Here is a 14,239-nt window from a genome sequence, read left to right as displayed (position 1 = left end):
CGATGGACTCTGAAAAACAAACTGAGGGTTCTAGAGGGGAGGGGGGTGGGAGGATGGGTTAGCCTGGTGGTGGGTATTGAGGAGGGCACATTCTGCATGGAGCACTGGGTGTTATGTGCAAACAGTGAATCGTGGAACACTACATCTAAAACTAATGATGTAATGTATGGGGATTAACATAAGAATAAAAAAAAAGAAATGATAGAAAATGCGGATAAACGAGTGCAATAAACCACGCTAATAGATACCGGTGGGGGGATGGTCCAAGTTGCTCCTTCTCACATTCGTTGGTCCAGATTTCTGTTTCTCACAAAATGAAAGATTAGATTAACTTGGAAATCTTCCTAGCGGCAAAAAGAAATGCTGACTCAAAGATTTAAAACGCCTTTTGGAATTCACAGGCCACCACTGAGCTTCGTCTGTAAGGACACAGGCTCTCTGGAAACCGGTGATTGCGGGTCTGAGAAGGAACAAACTCTCAGTACTCACAGATGACTTGGTTGTGTAGAAAATCACTTCCTTTTCCCCACCAGACTGGGAGTTTCTTAAGAACTAGGGTAGATGGACCTTGTACACTTCCAAGGCTTGTTGGAGTACATAGTATTGAATAAGAATTTGTGAATACTTTGTCTCTGAGTGAGAGTGAGGGGACCAGATGGCATAACATACACAATTATAGAGGAAAACCCCAATTTCAGGGAATGATTTAGAAAATCTAGGCATAAAATAGCTACATTAGGTGTTTTTTAAAGTATCCCTCTGTACATGTAAGCATATCTAGACAGAATTTATAACAAGAGAGATTGGGAAAATGAAAACAAAAGTGGTTATGGCCCCTGGGAACTAAAAGCAATTAGGAAAAAATCTGAGATGATGCTGAGTGAACTAGAAAATTATAAGCACTCGACTGTGTTTATGGTTGGTGAGAGAACCAGGTCCGTAAATTCTTTTGTTAGAAGAACTACATTCACATATTTAGGTTTGGTCTTGCTACTCACATTGCCTTTGTTAAGAACCTTCCTCTACATGGAATGTCTACCCTCTCCCCAAGCCTTAATGAAGTAGACGGGCATGATAAATGCCTTATCAGTCCAGTCTTTCATTCATGAGGCACTTGTACCTCATTCACTGAGCACCAGTATGTGCCAGCAACTGTCCCGGGGTCTGTGGATCTTGAGATGAGCAACACTGACTCTGCCCCGAATAGCTCAAAGGTAAAGAGGTAGCACTGATAGGACTCTTTGTATATACTGCCCTATAAAATGTTACATATGCACAGTCCTGTTTTTCAGTATGTATACATATAACTCTGTGTTTATAACATGCATATATATCATATAAAATAATTTGAAGCAGTGCTGTGGAAAGTATGTACATTAGGAAAGCAAAGCCTATAGAGTCCTACTGAAGTGAGTTCAGAATTAAGATTTAAATCAAACCTCTTGCCTGGGGAAGTTACTCTGAGGCTCGATTTCTCTCTGCAGAATGTTTGCAGAGGTTTGGGAGAATCAGTGACTTGGAGCATGTGACAGGGTGACCAGTACGCAATAGATGGTTCAGCACCCAGTCATTCCTTTGTGTGCATGTATCACATTGCCCCAAGCAAACTGCAGACTCCCGTCTCCTTGGGGCAAGGATTCGCGTGTGTTCCTTGGACTCCTCCCCAGAGGTCAGCCTGGTGCCATACACGGGGGCAAAATGATCAATTACAAAAGCATCATGAAACATTTTAGAGAGCCTGCTACCCATCCAGCATTGCGCTGGACATTCTTATCAAGAGTGTTCTCAAAGTGTCTTAGGATGCAAAGATTGATTTCCATTTAGACTTGTAATAACGGACTTTTTCCCTTTGTGGTTTAAGATTGAAGATGAATTTATGCTGGCACCAGGATTTGCAGCCCCACCTAATCTAGATTATTCGGGCTACCATCAGTACATAGAGGAGAAGCTTCCTCCAGAAAGTCCAGCACTGTATGGCCTCCACCCAAATGCTGAAATAGAATTCCTGACCGTGATGTCCAACACTCTCTTCAGAACGTTGCTGGAGCTGCAGCCCAGGAATGCACTCATCAGTGAGGAGCTGGGGCAGTCCACAGAAGAGAAGGTAGAAGGTCTTTCTTTTCTGTTCAGCTCTAACAGTGAAGTGCACTGATCTAAGTGTACAACTCGATGGCTTTCTCTCCCTTTCCATATGCCCATATAATCACCACCCAGATAAAAATACTTAACATTTCCAACACTCGGGGTCAGTATATCCCTCCCCCTGCTGTCCAGACATAACTACCACTCTTACCTCTATCACCATAGACTAGCTTTGCCTGTGTTTCAGTGTCAAATGGATGCATTCATACAATAGGTACTGATATGTGTCCAGCTCCTTTTCTACATTTATGAGATTCATCCATGTTGCATGGGCCAGTGACTCATTTTTGTTTAGTATTGTGTTGTATGAATATACAGTCCATGCTTTATTCATTCTACAGTAGATGGATGTTTGGGTTATTTCTAGTTTTTCACTATTTTGACTTAGCACAGCCATGAACATTCTTGTAGTCTTTTGTCAACCAGCACAAGCAACTTTCAGAGGTGTCCCCCCATACTCCTCACCCCTCTTTCCTCAGAAGTGGAATTGCTGGATTGTGGGGTGTAATGTGTAACTTCAGTAGATATTCCCAAGCAGTTCTGAAGTGTTTGGACCACTTACACTTCCACCAGCAGTGTGCAAGTTTCACCTGTTCTCTGTCCTTGGGGTTGTGTTAACGGTAGTAATTCTTTGTGGTTTTTAACTTTGCGTTCCTTAGTCAAGGAGTGATGCTGAGCATCTTTTCCTATGATCTTGGCCATCTGGATGTAATCTTATATCAAGTGCCTGTTCCAGTTGCTTGCCCATTTTTTAATTGAGTTGTCAATGTCTCTCTTACAGATTTGTAAGGACTCTAAACATACATCCTTTTTCAGATAGCTGTATTGCAAACATCTCCAAATCTGTGACTTGCCTTTCACTCTGTGTTTTTTGGCTCTGTCATTTTGTTATGGTGTCTTTCTTACATTATCTTGGGAGACTGGCATTATTCTTTTGAAGGTATATATTGTCCTAGAATGACAGGAATGAGAAGTAGACATCAAATGCTTTTTTTTTTTTTTTTTACATTTAGTTTATTCCACCCCCCAGATAAATTAGCCCTTATTTCCCTCCCCCATTTAATCAGGATTTGATTGACAAGGATTCGGGTTGTTGGAAAACACTAACCATCAGATTTAATTATAGTGAGGTCCGAGGAATTTTCCATATTATTTCTTGAAATAGGGCCATTTGTTGAGGCCCTTGGTTGTCATTTAGAGGCTTTAGGATTTGTTGTGGGGTGTTTTATCCTCTATACTAACATTTTCCTTGTATGAATGTTAGACTTTTTTTTTTTAAGATACAAAAGGAAACATTCATCCATTTGGGAAAAGCTATAGTATTAATAGAAGCAGAGAGATGGATGAAGTCTTCATTTAGTTTTGGGGCTTCGATCTTTCCAACAAAGAAGCTGACCATTAAACCAGAAACCGCAAAGCAAATGATCTTTAGATGCTTCAATATGGCAAACAGATTGTAGCGACGACTCTTTTGGGTGCTTACTATATGCTAGGCACTAAAGGAAGTGCTTTACAAATAAGCCACTTAATCCTCAATAGCTCGAAGTAGTATCAAGATCCCTATTCCAGAATTAGGTTTAGGTGACTGACTTGTCAGACAGCTAGAAAGGGCCAATGAAGGAAACCAAGCTCCAGCTGATTCCAAAAGCCATTCTTCTACCTAACTTGCCTACTACACTGTTTCATATTTTCTACAGCTGCTGCAGATAAGTTTAAGATTTCAGGACCTGAAAAATAACCTGCCAGGGTGCTAAAGCAATTTGGGATTAGGATATCAGAACCACAGGCAGTAATCCAAGAAGCTGAGGAAAGAGTGAAAGCTGCTTAAGGCTAAAGACAGGCAATACCCTTAAAACTTTTGTCTATTTTAGGTATCTGTTGGTTTTCCCCAGTTTATTAAAAGAAAAAATATGTACATTGAAGTACTACATACATTTTCACATCTTTAATGTATAAATCTTTTATTTCTTCAAGGCAATAATTGAAGAAGACAGGGGCTCCCTTGCTGTTGAAAATGTGGATCCAAACTGCTCTTAAAATTTTAGGCTATGTCAGTTGGGAGGGCAACATCATAAACTCACCAGAATTAGCTCAACCCTAAAGGGCATTTTTGGTTCATGTGACTTTTCAAATGTTTTTTTTTTTTTCCTTTAATTAGCATTAGATTACAAAATGTAATACCTAAACGTTGGGGTTCTACTTCCTCTGACTGTATCTTTATGTACAAGTGAAATGTCATTGATGACAGTTCTATTCCCTAAATGCTAACAGTGAATAAACTGCAGACAAATAGTAGCTCCTTCCTGATGGGATCTACAGAGGGGGGAGGGCTGCACTGATGCAGAGGTAGTTGAGCTAGTCAGAGTGCCTGTCTGCCCATCTCCAGGAGGCAGGGGCTATCTTTTAAAAGCATTAGTAAGCATCTTCAGGAGTTGTAGAATATATTCTGGGACTTTGAAAAATCAAGGGCATAGTCCCTGTAACTAAAAATGAAACACAGACGAGCTCAATCTTGTGTGTGTTAATGATTTAAGGTTAAGAATGTTTTGGATGACCTTTTGGAGAAACTTCCAGAAGAGTTCAACATGGTGGAGATAATGCAAAAAAGCTCAAACAGAAGCCCCTATGTTCTTGTTTGCTTCCAAGAGTGTGAAAGGATGAATGTTCTCCTGCGGGAAATCCGTGTGTCCCTTCAACAATTAGACCTTGGTTACAAGGTAAGTTTAACAGTGGTACTAGAACTGGCGTCACCACGTGGGGGGACACTGACTTTGTGGCCTCTCTTCTCCATGCAAGGGGGAGCTGACCTTATCTCCTGAGATGGAAGCCCAGCAGTCCCAGCTGAGTTATGACACAGTCCCAGACACTTGGAGCAAACTGGCTTATCCATCTACATACAGCCTGGCCCAGTGGTAAGCTGCCCCCTCACTGCTCCCCCTGCCATTATCCATCTGGGTGCTGGTTCAGTGTTCTGTTACAGTTGTGTTGGAACAACTATGAAGAGTGTACTTTATGAGTATACCTGGCCTGTGATGCTGCAAACAGAGTACCACCACTTTCACTTGAGTTTCTTCCGTGTGTTGCTTTAAAGGCAAAAATCAGTGAGAAGTTAGGGTCAAAGCAAGAATCAAATTCTTTTTTTTTTTACTGTAAAATATTCTTTTTTTTTTTTTTATTCTTATGTTAATCCCCATACATTACATCATTAGTTCTAGATGAAGTGTTCCATGATTCATTGTTCGTGCACAACACCCAGTGCTCCATGCAGAACGTGCCCTCCTCAATACCCACCAGCAGGCCAACCCATCCTCCCACCCCCCTCCCCTCTAGAACCCTCAGTTTGTTTTTCAGAGTCCATCGTCTCTCATGGTTCGTCCACCCCTCTGATTTCCCCCGCTTCATTCCTCCCCTCCCGCTACCTTCTTCTTCTTCTTTTTTTTTTTCTTAACATAAGCAAGAATCAAATTCTGTGCCTTATTAAGCTGTTTGGTCCTGGACAAAATACCTGATCTTCCTAATTTCTATCATCTGAAAAATGTAGGTAATAAAATTCCACCATTATTTAAATAGCCATGGGAGGCAACTTGAGTTTGCTTTCATGTCACTTCATATGCTTATTTTCGAAGCTAGTGATTACCAATGCCATCTCATAGCTAACTTTTTTTTCAAACTTTTTTTTCTTTTAAAGATTTTATTTATTTATTTGACAGAGAGAGCGAGACAGCACAAGCAGGGAGAACAGTAGAGGGAGAGGGAGAAGCAGGCTCCCTGCCAAGCAGGGAGCCCCACGCGGGACTTGATCCCTGGGCCCCGAGATCATGACCCGAGCCGAAGGCAGACGCTTAACCATCTGAGCCACCCAGGCGCCCCTCATAGCTAACTTTTTTAAAAGACTATAGTAGAGGGGCGCCTGGGTGGCTCAGTCAGTTAAGCGTCTGCCTTCGGCTCGGGTCATGATCGCAGAGTACGGGGATCGAGCCCCACATCGGGTTCCTTGCTCCGCGGGGAGACTGCTTCTCCCTCTGCCACTCCCCCTGCTTGTGCGCGCTCTCTCTGGCAAATAAGTGAATGAAATCTTAAAAAAAATTTACAGTATACAGTAAATCTGACTGCTTGAGTGTGTGGGTGTGAGTGCAAAGAGGTGTTCCAAAGCTGGGGCCGAAATTCATAGCTCCCTGACGGCTAGTGCTCTCTCCAACTGCTCCTTGGTCTTCGTAGTCAACGCAGGAAGTTTCAAAGATTCTCTCTATTCCTGTCTTCTCCGTACCAAAATTTTTTTATCCTTGCTTTCCTCCTGTCTTCTTACCATGAACCAGAATGCTTCTCTGAGCCTTAAACTGGAAAGGTCCATCAGAATTCCAGATGAGGAGCACCTGGCTGGCTCAGTCGGTAGAGCCTGCGACTCTTGGATTGTGAGTTCAAGCCCCATGTTGGTACTAGAGATTACTTAAACAAAATCTTAAAACATTTTCAAATGACTGCACCTTGGAACTGCCCGCCAGGCAGCCAAGTGTTGGCTGTGTGGCCTGTGTGCAAACATAAGAACGGAAGGTACGACGTGGAAGGGACACAGATGGCAGCAAAGGACCATGGCGGGGAAGAGCAGAGCAGAGCTACTCACTGGCTTTCTGTGAATGCTGGGGATGTCCAAAATCAGATTTTCTATTTCCAATCAAAAATATATTACACTTAAATTTTATGATAAATTTTATGATAACTCCAATAAATTTTAAATTTATTGGAGTCACTTCCACCATCTTATTTTGTGCCTTCTAATTTCTGTATTTTTCTTTTATTCCAATTTTTTCTGGCTTCTGTCCATTTAATAGTTTGGGTTCCCCCACCTTTCTCCTTTTTTAAAGTAGGCTCCATGCCCAGTGTGGAGCCCGACATGGGGCTGGAACTCATGACTCTGAGATCAAGACCGGAGCGGGTATCAAAGAGTCAGACGCCCAGGGCGCCTGGGTGGCTCAGTTGGTTAAGCAACTGCCTTCGGCTCAGGTCATGATCCTGGAGTCCCAGGATCGAGTCCCGCATCGGGCTCCCTGCTCAGCAGGGAGTCTGCTTCTCCCTCTGACCCTCCACTCTCTCATGCTATCATTCTCTCTCTCAATAAATAAATAAAAATCTTTAAAAAAAAAAAAAAAAAGACACCCAGCCGAGTCACCCAGGTGCCCCTAATAGTTTTCTTTATTCCATGTTTATCCCTGTACAGTTCCTATTATTTTAGCAGAGACACTTTACTGTAACCTACACACTTGATTTTTCTAACACAATGTAAAGTCAACACTTTTAACCTCCTCTGAACACCAGCCTCCTCTGGTCCGCAATTGTAATTCAACCTTATTTTAAACCATAGTATTTTTGTTTATATAGTCAATGATTTTTGCTTTAACAACATATATTGATTTCTTCGCTCATTGTTGCTTTTTGTATCTCATTCTGGGCTCCTTTGTTCTGGGCCCTCTTACCTTTTTGCTAAAGGGCTTTCAGGGTATGTGGTGGGAAGTAAATAGGGTTCTTTGTGTATCTGAATCTCCCTTACTGCACTCTCGCTCAAAATAGTTTACCTACATGTACAATTCTAGGATACGATGATTTTCTCGCAGCCCTGTGGTTTGGTACCTCCATTGGTTTCTAGCATTTATTATAGCTGATGAGACTGTTCTTAAATGTACTTGTCATCCCTTCACAACTAATCTTTTCTCTCTGGGACATTCTTAAGATTTTTCTCTTCACCCTTGATGTTTTGCAATTTCACTACTTTATTTACGTGTGGACTTTTTTAAATGTATCCCCGTTGGTACCGTGTGTAGTTATAAATGTGTAAGTTTACCTATTGTTTCCACTCTGAAAAATTCTTAGCCCTTATTTCTCCAAATACTGCCTTCCCCCATTGTCTTCATTTTATTTACCTACCTGAAATCTTGTATTTTCAATCTATGTCTTGCTCTGCTGTATTCTGGTTGATTTCGTCGGTCCTGGGGGGGAACCTGTTTCCAGTTTACTGTGTCTCCCCTTGACTTTTAAAATTTCATTGTCCAAAATCAGTTTTCAATTCCACATTCTTTATATTGGGGGCAGGGGAGGTACCAGACTTGGTTTAATAAATTCCTGTTTTTATGACTATTACTCTAGTTTTTAGGAATTTAAACATATTAAGAGACCTTTTTTCAGATTCCTCTATTTTTATTTGCTGGGTTATCAACCTTGTTCGCTGGATTTGGTGCCAGCTTTTTATACCATATAACCAATTGTCTTCATCCTCAAACGACAGGCTGGTGGGTTATAAAAAAAAATTTAACCCAATCATTGGGGGGCTTTGTAGGCAGCCCGGCATTCTTTGATCAAATGCTACTGGGGAGGTGTTTGCAGCTAATTTATAGAAAAAAAAAAAAATTTCGTGTTTTTTCCTAGGATTCTGTCCTCGGTCTATATTAAGATATATCTTAGTATTGATTATTTGCGGCCAAATTTTCTTCAAACATGGCATGTCCCTGATTTTAGAGTCAAATTTGTAATTGAGGAAAAGTCAAATTTCCTAGAATTGTATTCAACTTTCATCCCATTTCATTTTTTCTTACTCTGAGATCTTTCTACTTAATGTCTTTTTCTTACCTCATCACTTCCAAACCTTAATCCTACTTGTACGGGCAAAATCATTTTTTATAAACTTGTTGGAAATTGGCTACAATCCCTATCCTCCTGTGGCAACATTTTTAGATAAAAAGTCTTTTTTTTTCCCTATCTTTGCTTCTCCTGTTCTTCACCTTAACTATCTTCAAGTAGGTTTTCCCTAAACCAGCTATTTGAAAGAATTTAAATGGGGCAGGAAGGGCCATGTTCTAAGATGGCAGGAATTTTCACGGTGGTGACCCAAGTTTCTCTGTGAATGTCAGTCCTGCTACTTTTGTAATCCTTAACCAAACCAGGTCCCACAAAACTTCGGAGCTAGCCTGTGTGGTCCTCCCCCTGGAGAACTGCCTGCCGGCTTTGATCGCGGGGCTGTCCTCCATCTCCTACCCCTGCTCCAGCTTCTCACTCTTTCTGGCAGCCCTCAGTTCTACATTTCAAGGCTTGACATGTCTGATTTTATCAAAGAGGTTCATTTTCCCATAGCCTCTGGGAGTCGGCTTCCACCCTTGCATAATTGTGCCGATGAGTTCAGAACCTGGGTAAAAACAGCACTTGCTCAAACCACAGGCATGCAGAGGCGGGCAGGTGCTATTCCTCTTCATTACCTGTCTCCTCGCCCCTGCCTGTCCCGGCAGCCTTCCCCTGCCCATCCTCACGTGCACCTGCGTTCCCGCGCACCCTGTCCTCACTCTGCGCTGGAGCCTGTCACTTGTGTGTGATCACCACCCATCCCTAAAATCATTCAATAAGTGGAGATGAATTTTCCACATTCCCATGTTTCTTGTTCCTAGTTACAAAATTTCAACAGGAATAAAAAAAAATCTAGCTTTTTAAAGGGACGGTGTTCTGCAAATCATTAGGTAAGGATTTTCTTGGTTATCAGTGGTGTATCTATCCCATCTTCCCCCAAATCTACCTCATCTTATTGGAAAACTGTCACTGAAGAGCATGTTTGTTTCTTCCTCCCTTGTATTTTACCAGGTTTAGTGACCTCCTTTTGCGATGCCGGGAACTCGAAACCTGGACCCACGATCTTGCCCTCCCGGCTGTGGTGTGGCTTTCTGGCTTCTTCAACCCTCAGTCCTTCTTAACTGGTAAGGGCTGCTGGCCCCTCTTGCCCTGCTCCCCAGTGCTCACATGGGCCAGTACAGAGAGGGGAGGAGAGAGGGAGGAAAATTCACAGCGGAACGGCCACGTGAGGTGGGATGTGGTTCACTCCAGTGAACATTTTCTGTCAAGGGCCACGTGGTCCCTTTCCCAACGGCTCCACTCTGCCACGACAGTGCAAAACCCCGACGATACGTAACCTACTGGGTGTGGCTGTTCCACCAGAGCAGGCCTCTGCTGGCCTTGGTCTAGTGCGGCCACCTGCCCCCACCGTGGCCGGAAGCATGCCGCGGGTCCGTGGGCAGCCTGCTGCCGGCTCCTGTGAATCTTCTTGTTCCTTCTCCTCCCACAGCAATCATGCAGACCATGGCTCGAAGAAACGGGTGGCCACTGGATAAAACATGCTTGACTGTTGATGTCACCAAAAAAACGAAGGAAGACTACGGCCATCCTCCACGGGAAGGTGCCTATCTCCATGGGCTCGTCATGGAAGGTAAGCTACACCATGAGGAGCACCTGTATGGTTAGTACGTGAAGGACTTTTTTTTTTTAAAGATTTTATTTATTTATTTGAGAGAGAATGAGAGACAGAGAGCATGAGAGGGGGGAGGGTCAGAGGGAGAAGCAGACTCCCCGCCGAGCAGGGAGCCCGATGACGGACTCGATCCCGGGACTCCAGGATCATGACCTGAGCCGAAGGCAGTCGCTCAACCAACTGAGCCACCCAGGCACCCATGAAGGACCTTTCTTAAGTCCGGGTTGGTGTTTGCCCTGTTTACTCCCCTGCCCACACCTCTCTGCTCGCAGTCACTTGTATCTAGTGCTTAGTTATCTCGTTTCCCAGTTTCACAAAATTTTACACTGGGTTCTGTGTTCAAGGTGAGCCAAATTTTAAGGCATTTAGGGGGATGGCTGTCACTTAACTCAGTGTAGGCCTGAAATTACCCTGTGGTGGTCACACTAGATACAGATGCAGATTTAATTCAAAATCTTAGTTTAAAAAAAGCAACTTCATTGCTACTTTACTACAAGATTTCTTTAAACCCTGAAGATGCCAGTGCACATTGTGAATCTCTGGGGGGGGGGGGGGGGGCGGGTGATGAGGGAATGTACTGAATTAGAGACTTCTGTCTTTTTAAGGTAGGAGGAACTCATTGGCTCTACTGGGCCTGGATTCCTATAATACGTTTTTATTTTTGAGTTTATTCAAAGGTAAGCGGAGGTGTGGAGCCGTGACTTCTGCCTCCAGGGTGTGCGGGGCAGGTGGGGAGCAGCTAACCCACCCTCCCCCTGCGGTAAGAAAGCCCCTGACAAGCAGTAACGTGCCAACAACCAAACATTTATTGCCTCCAACAGGGAGAGGAGCGGTACCAACATGTCATACTATGCAACCCTTGTGCTTTTGCGGCAGGTGCCCGATGGGACACGCAGTCAGGAAGCATTGTGGAAGCCTGCCTCAAGGAGGTCACCTCGGTGATGCCAGTCATCTTTGCCAAAGCCATCCCCACGGACAGACAAGAAACCAAAGACACGTATGAATGCCCCGTGTATAAGACCAAAATGAGGGGCTCCAACTACGTGTGGACCTTCCGGCTGAAGAGCTCAGACAAGACGGCCAAGTGGGTCCTGGCAGGCGCGGCTCTGCTGCTCGAGGCGTGAGGGGTGGGGGGGGGGGTCCTTCTACTGACAGCTACAGACCCTCCTCCCTAACTTTTGTTTAAACACCATCCTTAATAAAGTCTCCCCATCAGTGAAGGGGGATTTTAGCTCTTGCAGACCTTAAACAAAATCTTTTTAAATTAAGATTTAGCCCTGACATGCTTACACTGTGGGCAGCCGCTCCCGCCGCCCTCTGAGCGGTAACCTACTTCCTGTTTATTCACGTTTTCATAAAAATAAAACTCTACTACTCTCAAGATCTACGATTAATTGCACTTTGTAATTTTAAATTCCAATGACCCCGAGAAGGGTTAACTATGTGGTCCCGGACTGGAGGTAAAGATCAAGGCCACACAGATAAACAGTGTCAAAGGCAAGAGCTGCTTATACTAGGTTTTCTCTGGAACTTACCTGGACTTTTAACTCCACCCCATTTAAACTTTTTTTTCATCGTATGCAGATGCTTTTAAACAATTCACTATACATAGGGGCCTATGGATACATGCATAGAGATTCCGCTGCTGTGCCGTGTTCCTGAGAAATCTTTTTAAGCATATAAACAATCTTAAAAAAAATAGTATTTAGATCTACAAAGAATTTCTGTATAAAAACACAACTGTAAGAAATCTCAGGCCCAAGTGGCATGGCAGGTCCAGCTGGCCGGTCCTCCTCTCAGTTGTCTTCTACCAGCTGCTTCTGTAAGCTGAGAGCAAGAGGGCACGGAGGCATTAGTGCGCGGGGCATGGAGGCAAACGGAGCTGCGTTCCAGGCTCAACCCCCCACCCAGAGTACGGAGCCCAGCGCCAGAGCTTCTGCTGCCTCGTCCTGCTTCCGTGACAGTAGACCCTGCAGCCAGGGTGCAGGAGCCCCCATGCCTCACTCCAAAACTGAGCTCTGGAGGGCAACGCTGTTTCCCGTCTGTTCTACACAATGGGGCGGGGGGGGGAACCGGCAGTCCTGAGCTTCTCCCACGCGAGCAGACACGGAATGGTTGGCCCTCGCATGAGGGTTTCTGGGGATCACAGCCTCTGTTCTGCTTTGGGAGACCTACCTCTCCAGGTATTCCTTAACGTTATCGTAACCGTAGAACTTGGCCAGGTGAATGAGGATTCCTGTGGCGCAGCGGCCGTCACGCTTCCGACAGTAACTGCAGTTGCAGATCCCGCGGCAGGGGGGGCACATCCAATCCTGGAAGAGCAGCACCCCATCCCCCCCACCGTCACCTCTGTGCTCTAGCCCGGCTCACGAAGCTTCCCCTCCCACCGTGAGGCCCAGGCTCCTTCTAGGAGATGGCACAGAGTGCCCAACATGTCTCCTTCCTTCACAGGTTTCAAAGGCCCAGACGGGTTGACCACCCCAGCGTCCCACATGTGCAGAAACCCAGAAAATTAGACAATCAAAAATTGTGCAGAATTTTAGGAGTACAAAAGAGCAGTGAGACCTAGGTGTGAATTCTACCTCTTCTACTTCCTAAACCACTTCACCTGAGTAGTACAGATTCGTCTGCCAACTGGTGACAGGATGTATTCACCCCGTACAGTAAAGAGGCCGTACACAGGGCAGGGGCTAACTAAGGGCACTTAGACTGCCCAGGTTCAAGTGCATGTGTCCTAATTATAGAGGGAACCGAGGAACAGGGAGGGTATATACCTATTTTACTAGGTTAAACGAATTAGGAACACCTGAAGCAGTCAACTGCATTAACAGAGAAAAAACTTTAGACCAGGGCCAGGCACATAGGTCCACCTTACAAACCAGAACTGTAAGAAAGCGTGGCTCTGACCCTGGAAAATGCCCTCCTCTCTTCTGTCCTACTGGTCAGCTTGCTCTCTTTCCAGAAGGAAGCCGTATTTTTCATTTCCTCTAGAGTGCTGAGGGGTAGACTGAGCTCTGCAGCTACAGGTCCCCGATCAAGGGCCCAGGGAGCCCCACCTTCAACCTGCTTCCCTCCGCCCATACAATTCATGACAAAGGCGAACACTGTCCCTACCGGGTCCAGCAGCGCAGATCTCACATCCTCCCCATAGCGATTCCGCAGGCACGGCCCACAAAACTGTCCTCGCACCCCCCCGCAGCTCTGGTTCCGACACACGGTCTTGGTGTCGATGGTCTTCTGCCTGCACTGGTGGCAGGTATTGCCCTGAGGGAGGAAGGCGGGGATTCAGACCGCGTGCGGTGGGTGTACACGGGGCGGGCATGAAGCAGCACGGCCTGTCTGGCACAGACCACAGCGCCCTCGGGAAGCCTGTAAGCACTTTTCCTTCTGGGGCCAGAGAAACACATCAGGGCAGGTAAGACGGGCGAGGAGTCTGGAAGGAAGGACATGATCAGAGAGACCAGCAGAAAGCCTTGAGGCAGGGGAGGAGGAGCCCGCAGGGGGTGACGGGCCCAATGGCCCTGAGCCCCAGGTAGCAGCACTGGGCTCTGGCCCAGCTTCCGGCGATCTGGGTCTTTTTAGGATACAATTTCCTGGTGTTAAAATGTTGGCAATTAAAAACCTCTTAATACTACCTTAAGTAATAGGACGCTGCCTCATCTAAAAAATGATGCGTACCACCACAAAGCCTCCCTCCAAATCAGTTTAATAAAAAATATTTTAGGGCGCCTGGGTGGCTCAGTTGGTTAAGCGACTGCCTTCAGCTCAGGTCGTGATCCCAGGGTCCTGGGATCGAGTCCCACATCGGGCTCCCTGCTC

The 14,239-nt window shown here is 45.1% G+C and overlaps 1 protein-coding gene and 1 long non-coding RNA gene across 3 annotated transcripts; one reads left to right on the top strand and one right to left on the bottom strand.

Moving 5' to 3' along the window:
• The first annotated feature begins 1,464 nt into the window (after window positions 1–1,464).
• Window positions 1,465–10,514, top strand: LOC145718394 (dynein axonemal heavy chain 11-like). Of its 2 annotated transcripts, XM_081809886.1 has the most exons (5): window positions 1,465–2,104; window positions 4,677–4,859; window positions 4,939–5,054; window positions 9,760–9,872; window positions 10,238–10,514. In XM_081809886.1, exons 1-5 carry the CDS (start codon window positions 1,877–1,879, stop codon window positions 10,411–10,413), a joined length of 816 nt encoding a protein of 271 aa, XP_081666012.1. In that variant the 5' UTR covers window positions 1,465–1,876; the 3' UTR covers window positions 10,414–10,514. The 2 variants fall into 2 exon arrangements, with proteins under 2 accessions (XP_081666012.1, XP_081666013.1); XM_081809887.1 differs by lacking the exon at window positions 4,677–4,859.
• Window positions 10,515–11,203: 689 nt separating this feature from the next.
• On the bottom strand, window positions 11,204–14,128 carry LOC145718395 (uncharacterized). Its single transcript, XR_014141778.1, has 3 exons — window positions 13,535–14,128; window positions 12,596–12,732; window positions 11,204–12,247 (listed from the first exon to the last, which is right to left on the bottom strand). It is a non-coding gene; the product is annotated as an uncharacterized LOC145718395 (long non-coding RNA).
• Between the last annotated feature and the right edge of the window lie 111 nt (window positions 14,129–14,239).

This window comes from Leptonychotes weddellii, unplaced genomic scaffold (assembly GCF_054177405.1).
Source record: "Leptonychotes weddellii isolate Sample4059 unplaced genomic scaffold, ASM5417740v2 HiC_scaffold_1511, whole genome shotgun sequence".
NCBI lineage: Eukaryota > Metazoa > Chordata > Mammalia > Carnivora > Phocidae > Leptonychotes > Leptonychotes weddellii.
The sequence above is the reverse complement of the archived record's forward strand: the minus strand, read 5'-3'. Positions and strand labels throughout refer to the sequence as shown.

Bases quoted from the DNA above. Each gene is read 5' to 3' on its own strand.
- LOC145718394 (XM_081809886.1), top strand. From the start codon at position 1,877: ATGCTGGCACCAGGATTTGCAGCCCCACCTAATCTAGATTATTCGGGC. The intron at 2,105-4,676 runs GTAGAAGGTCTT...TAATGATTTAAG, and splicing joins GGCAGTCCACAGAAGAGAAG to GTTAAGAATGTTTTGGATGA. The intron at 9,873-10,237 runs GTAAGGGCTGCT...CTCCTCCCACAG, and splicing joins CCCTCAGTCCTTCTTAACTG to CAATCATGCAGACCATGGCT.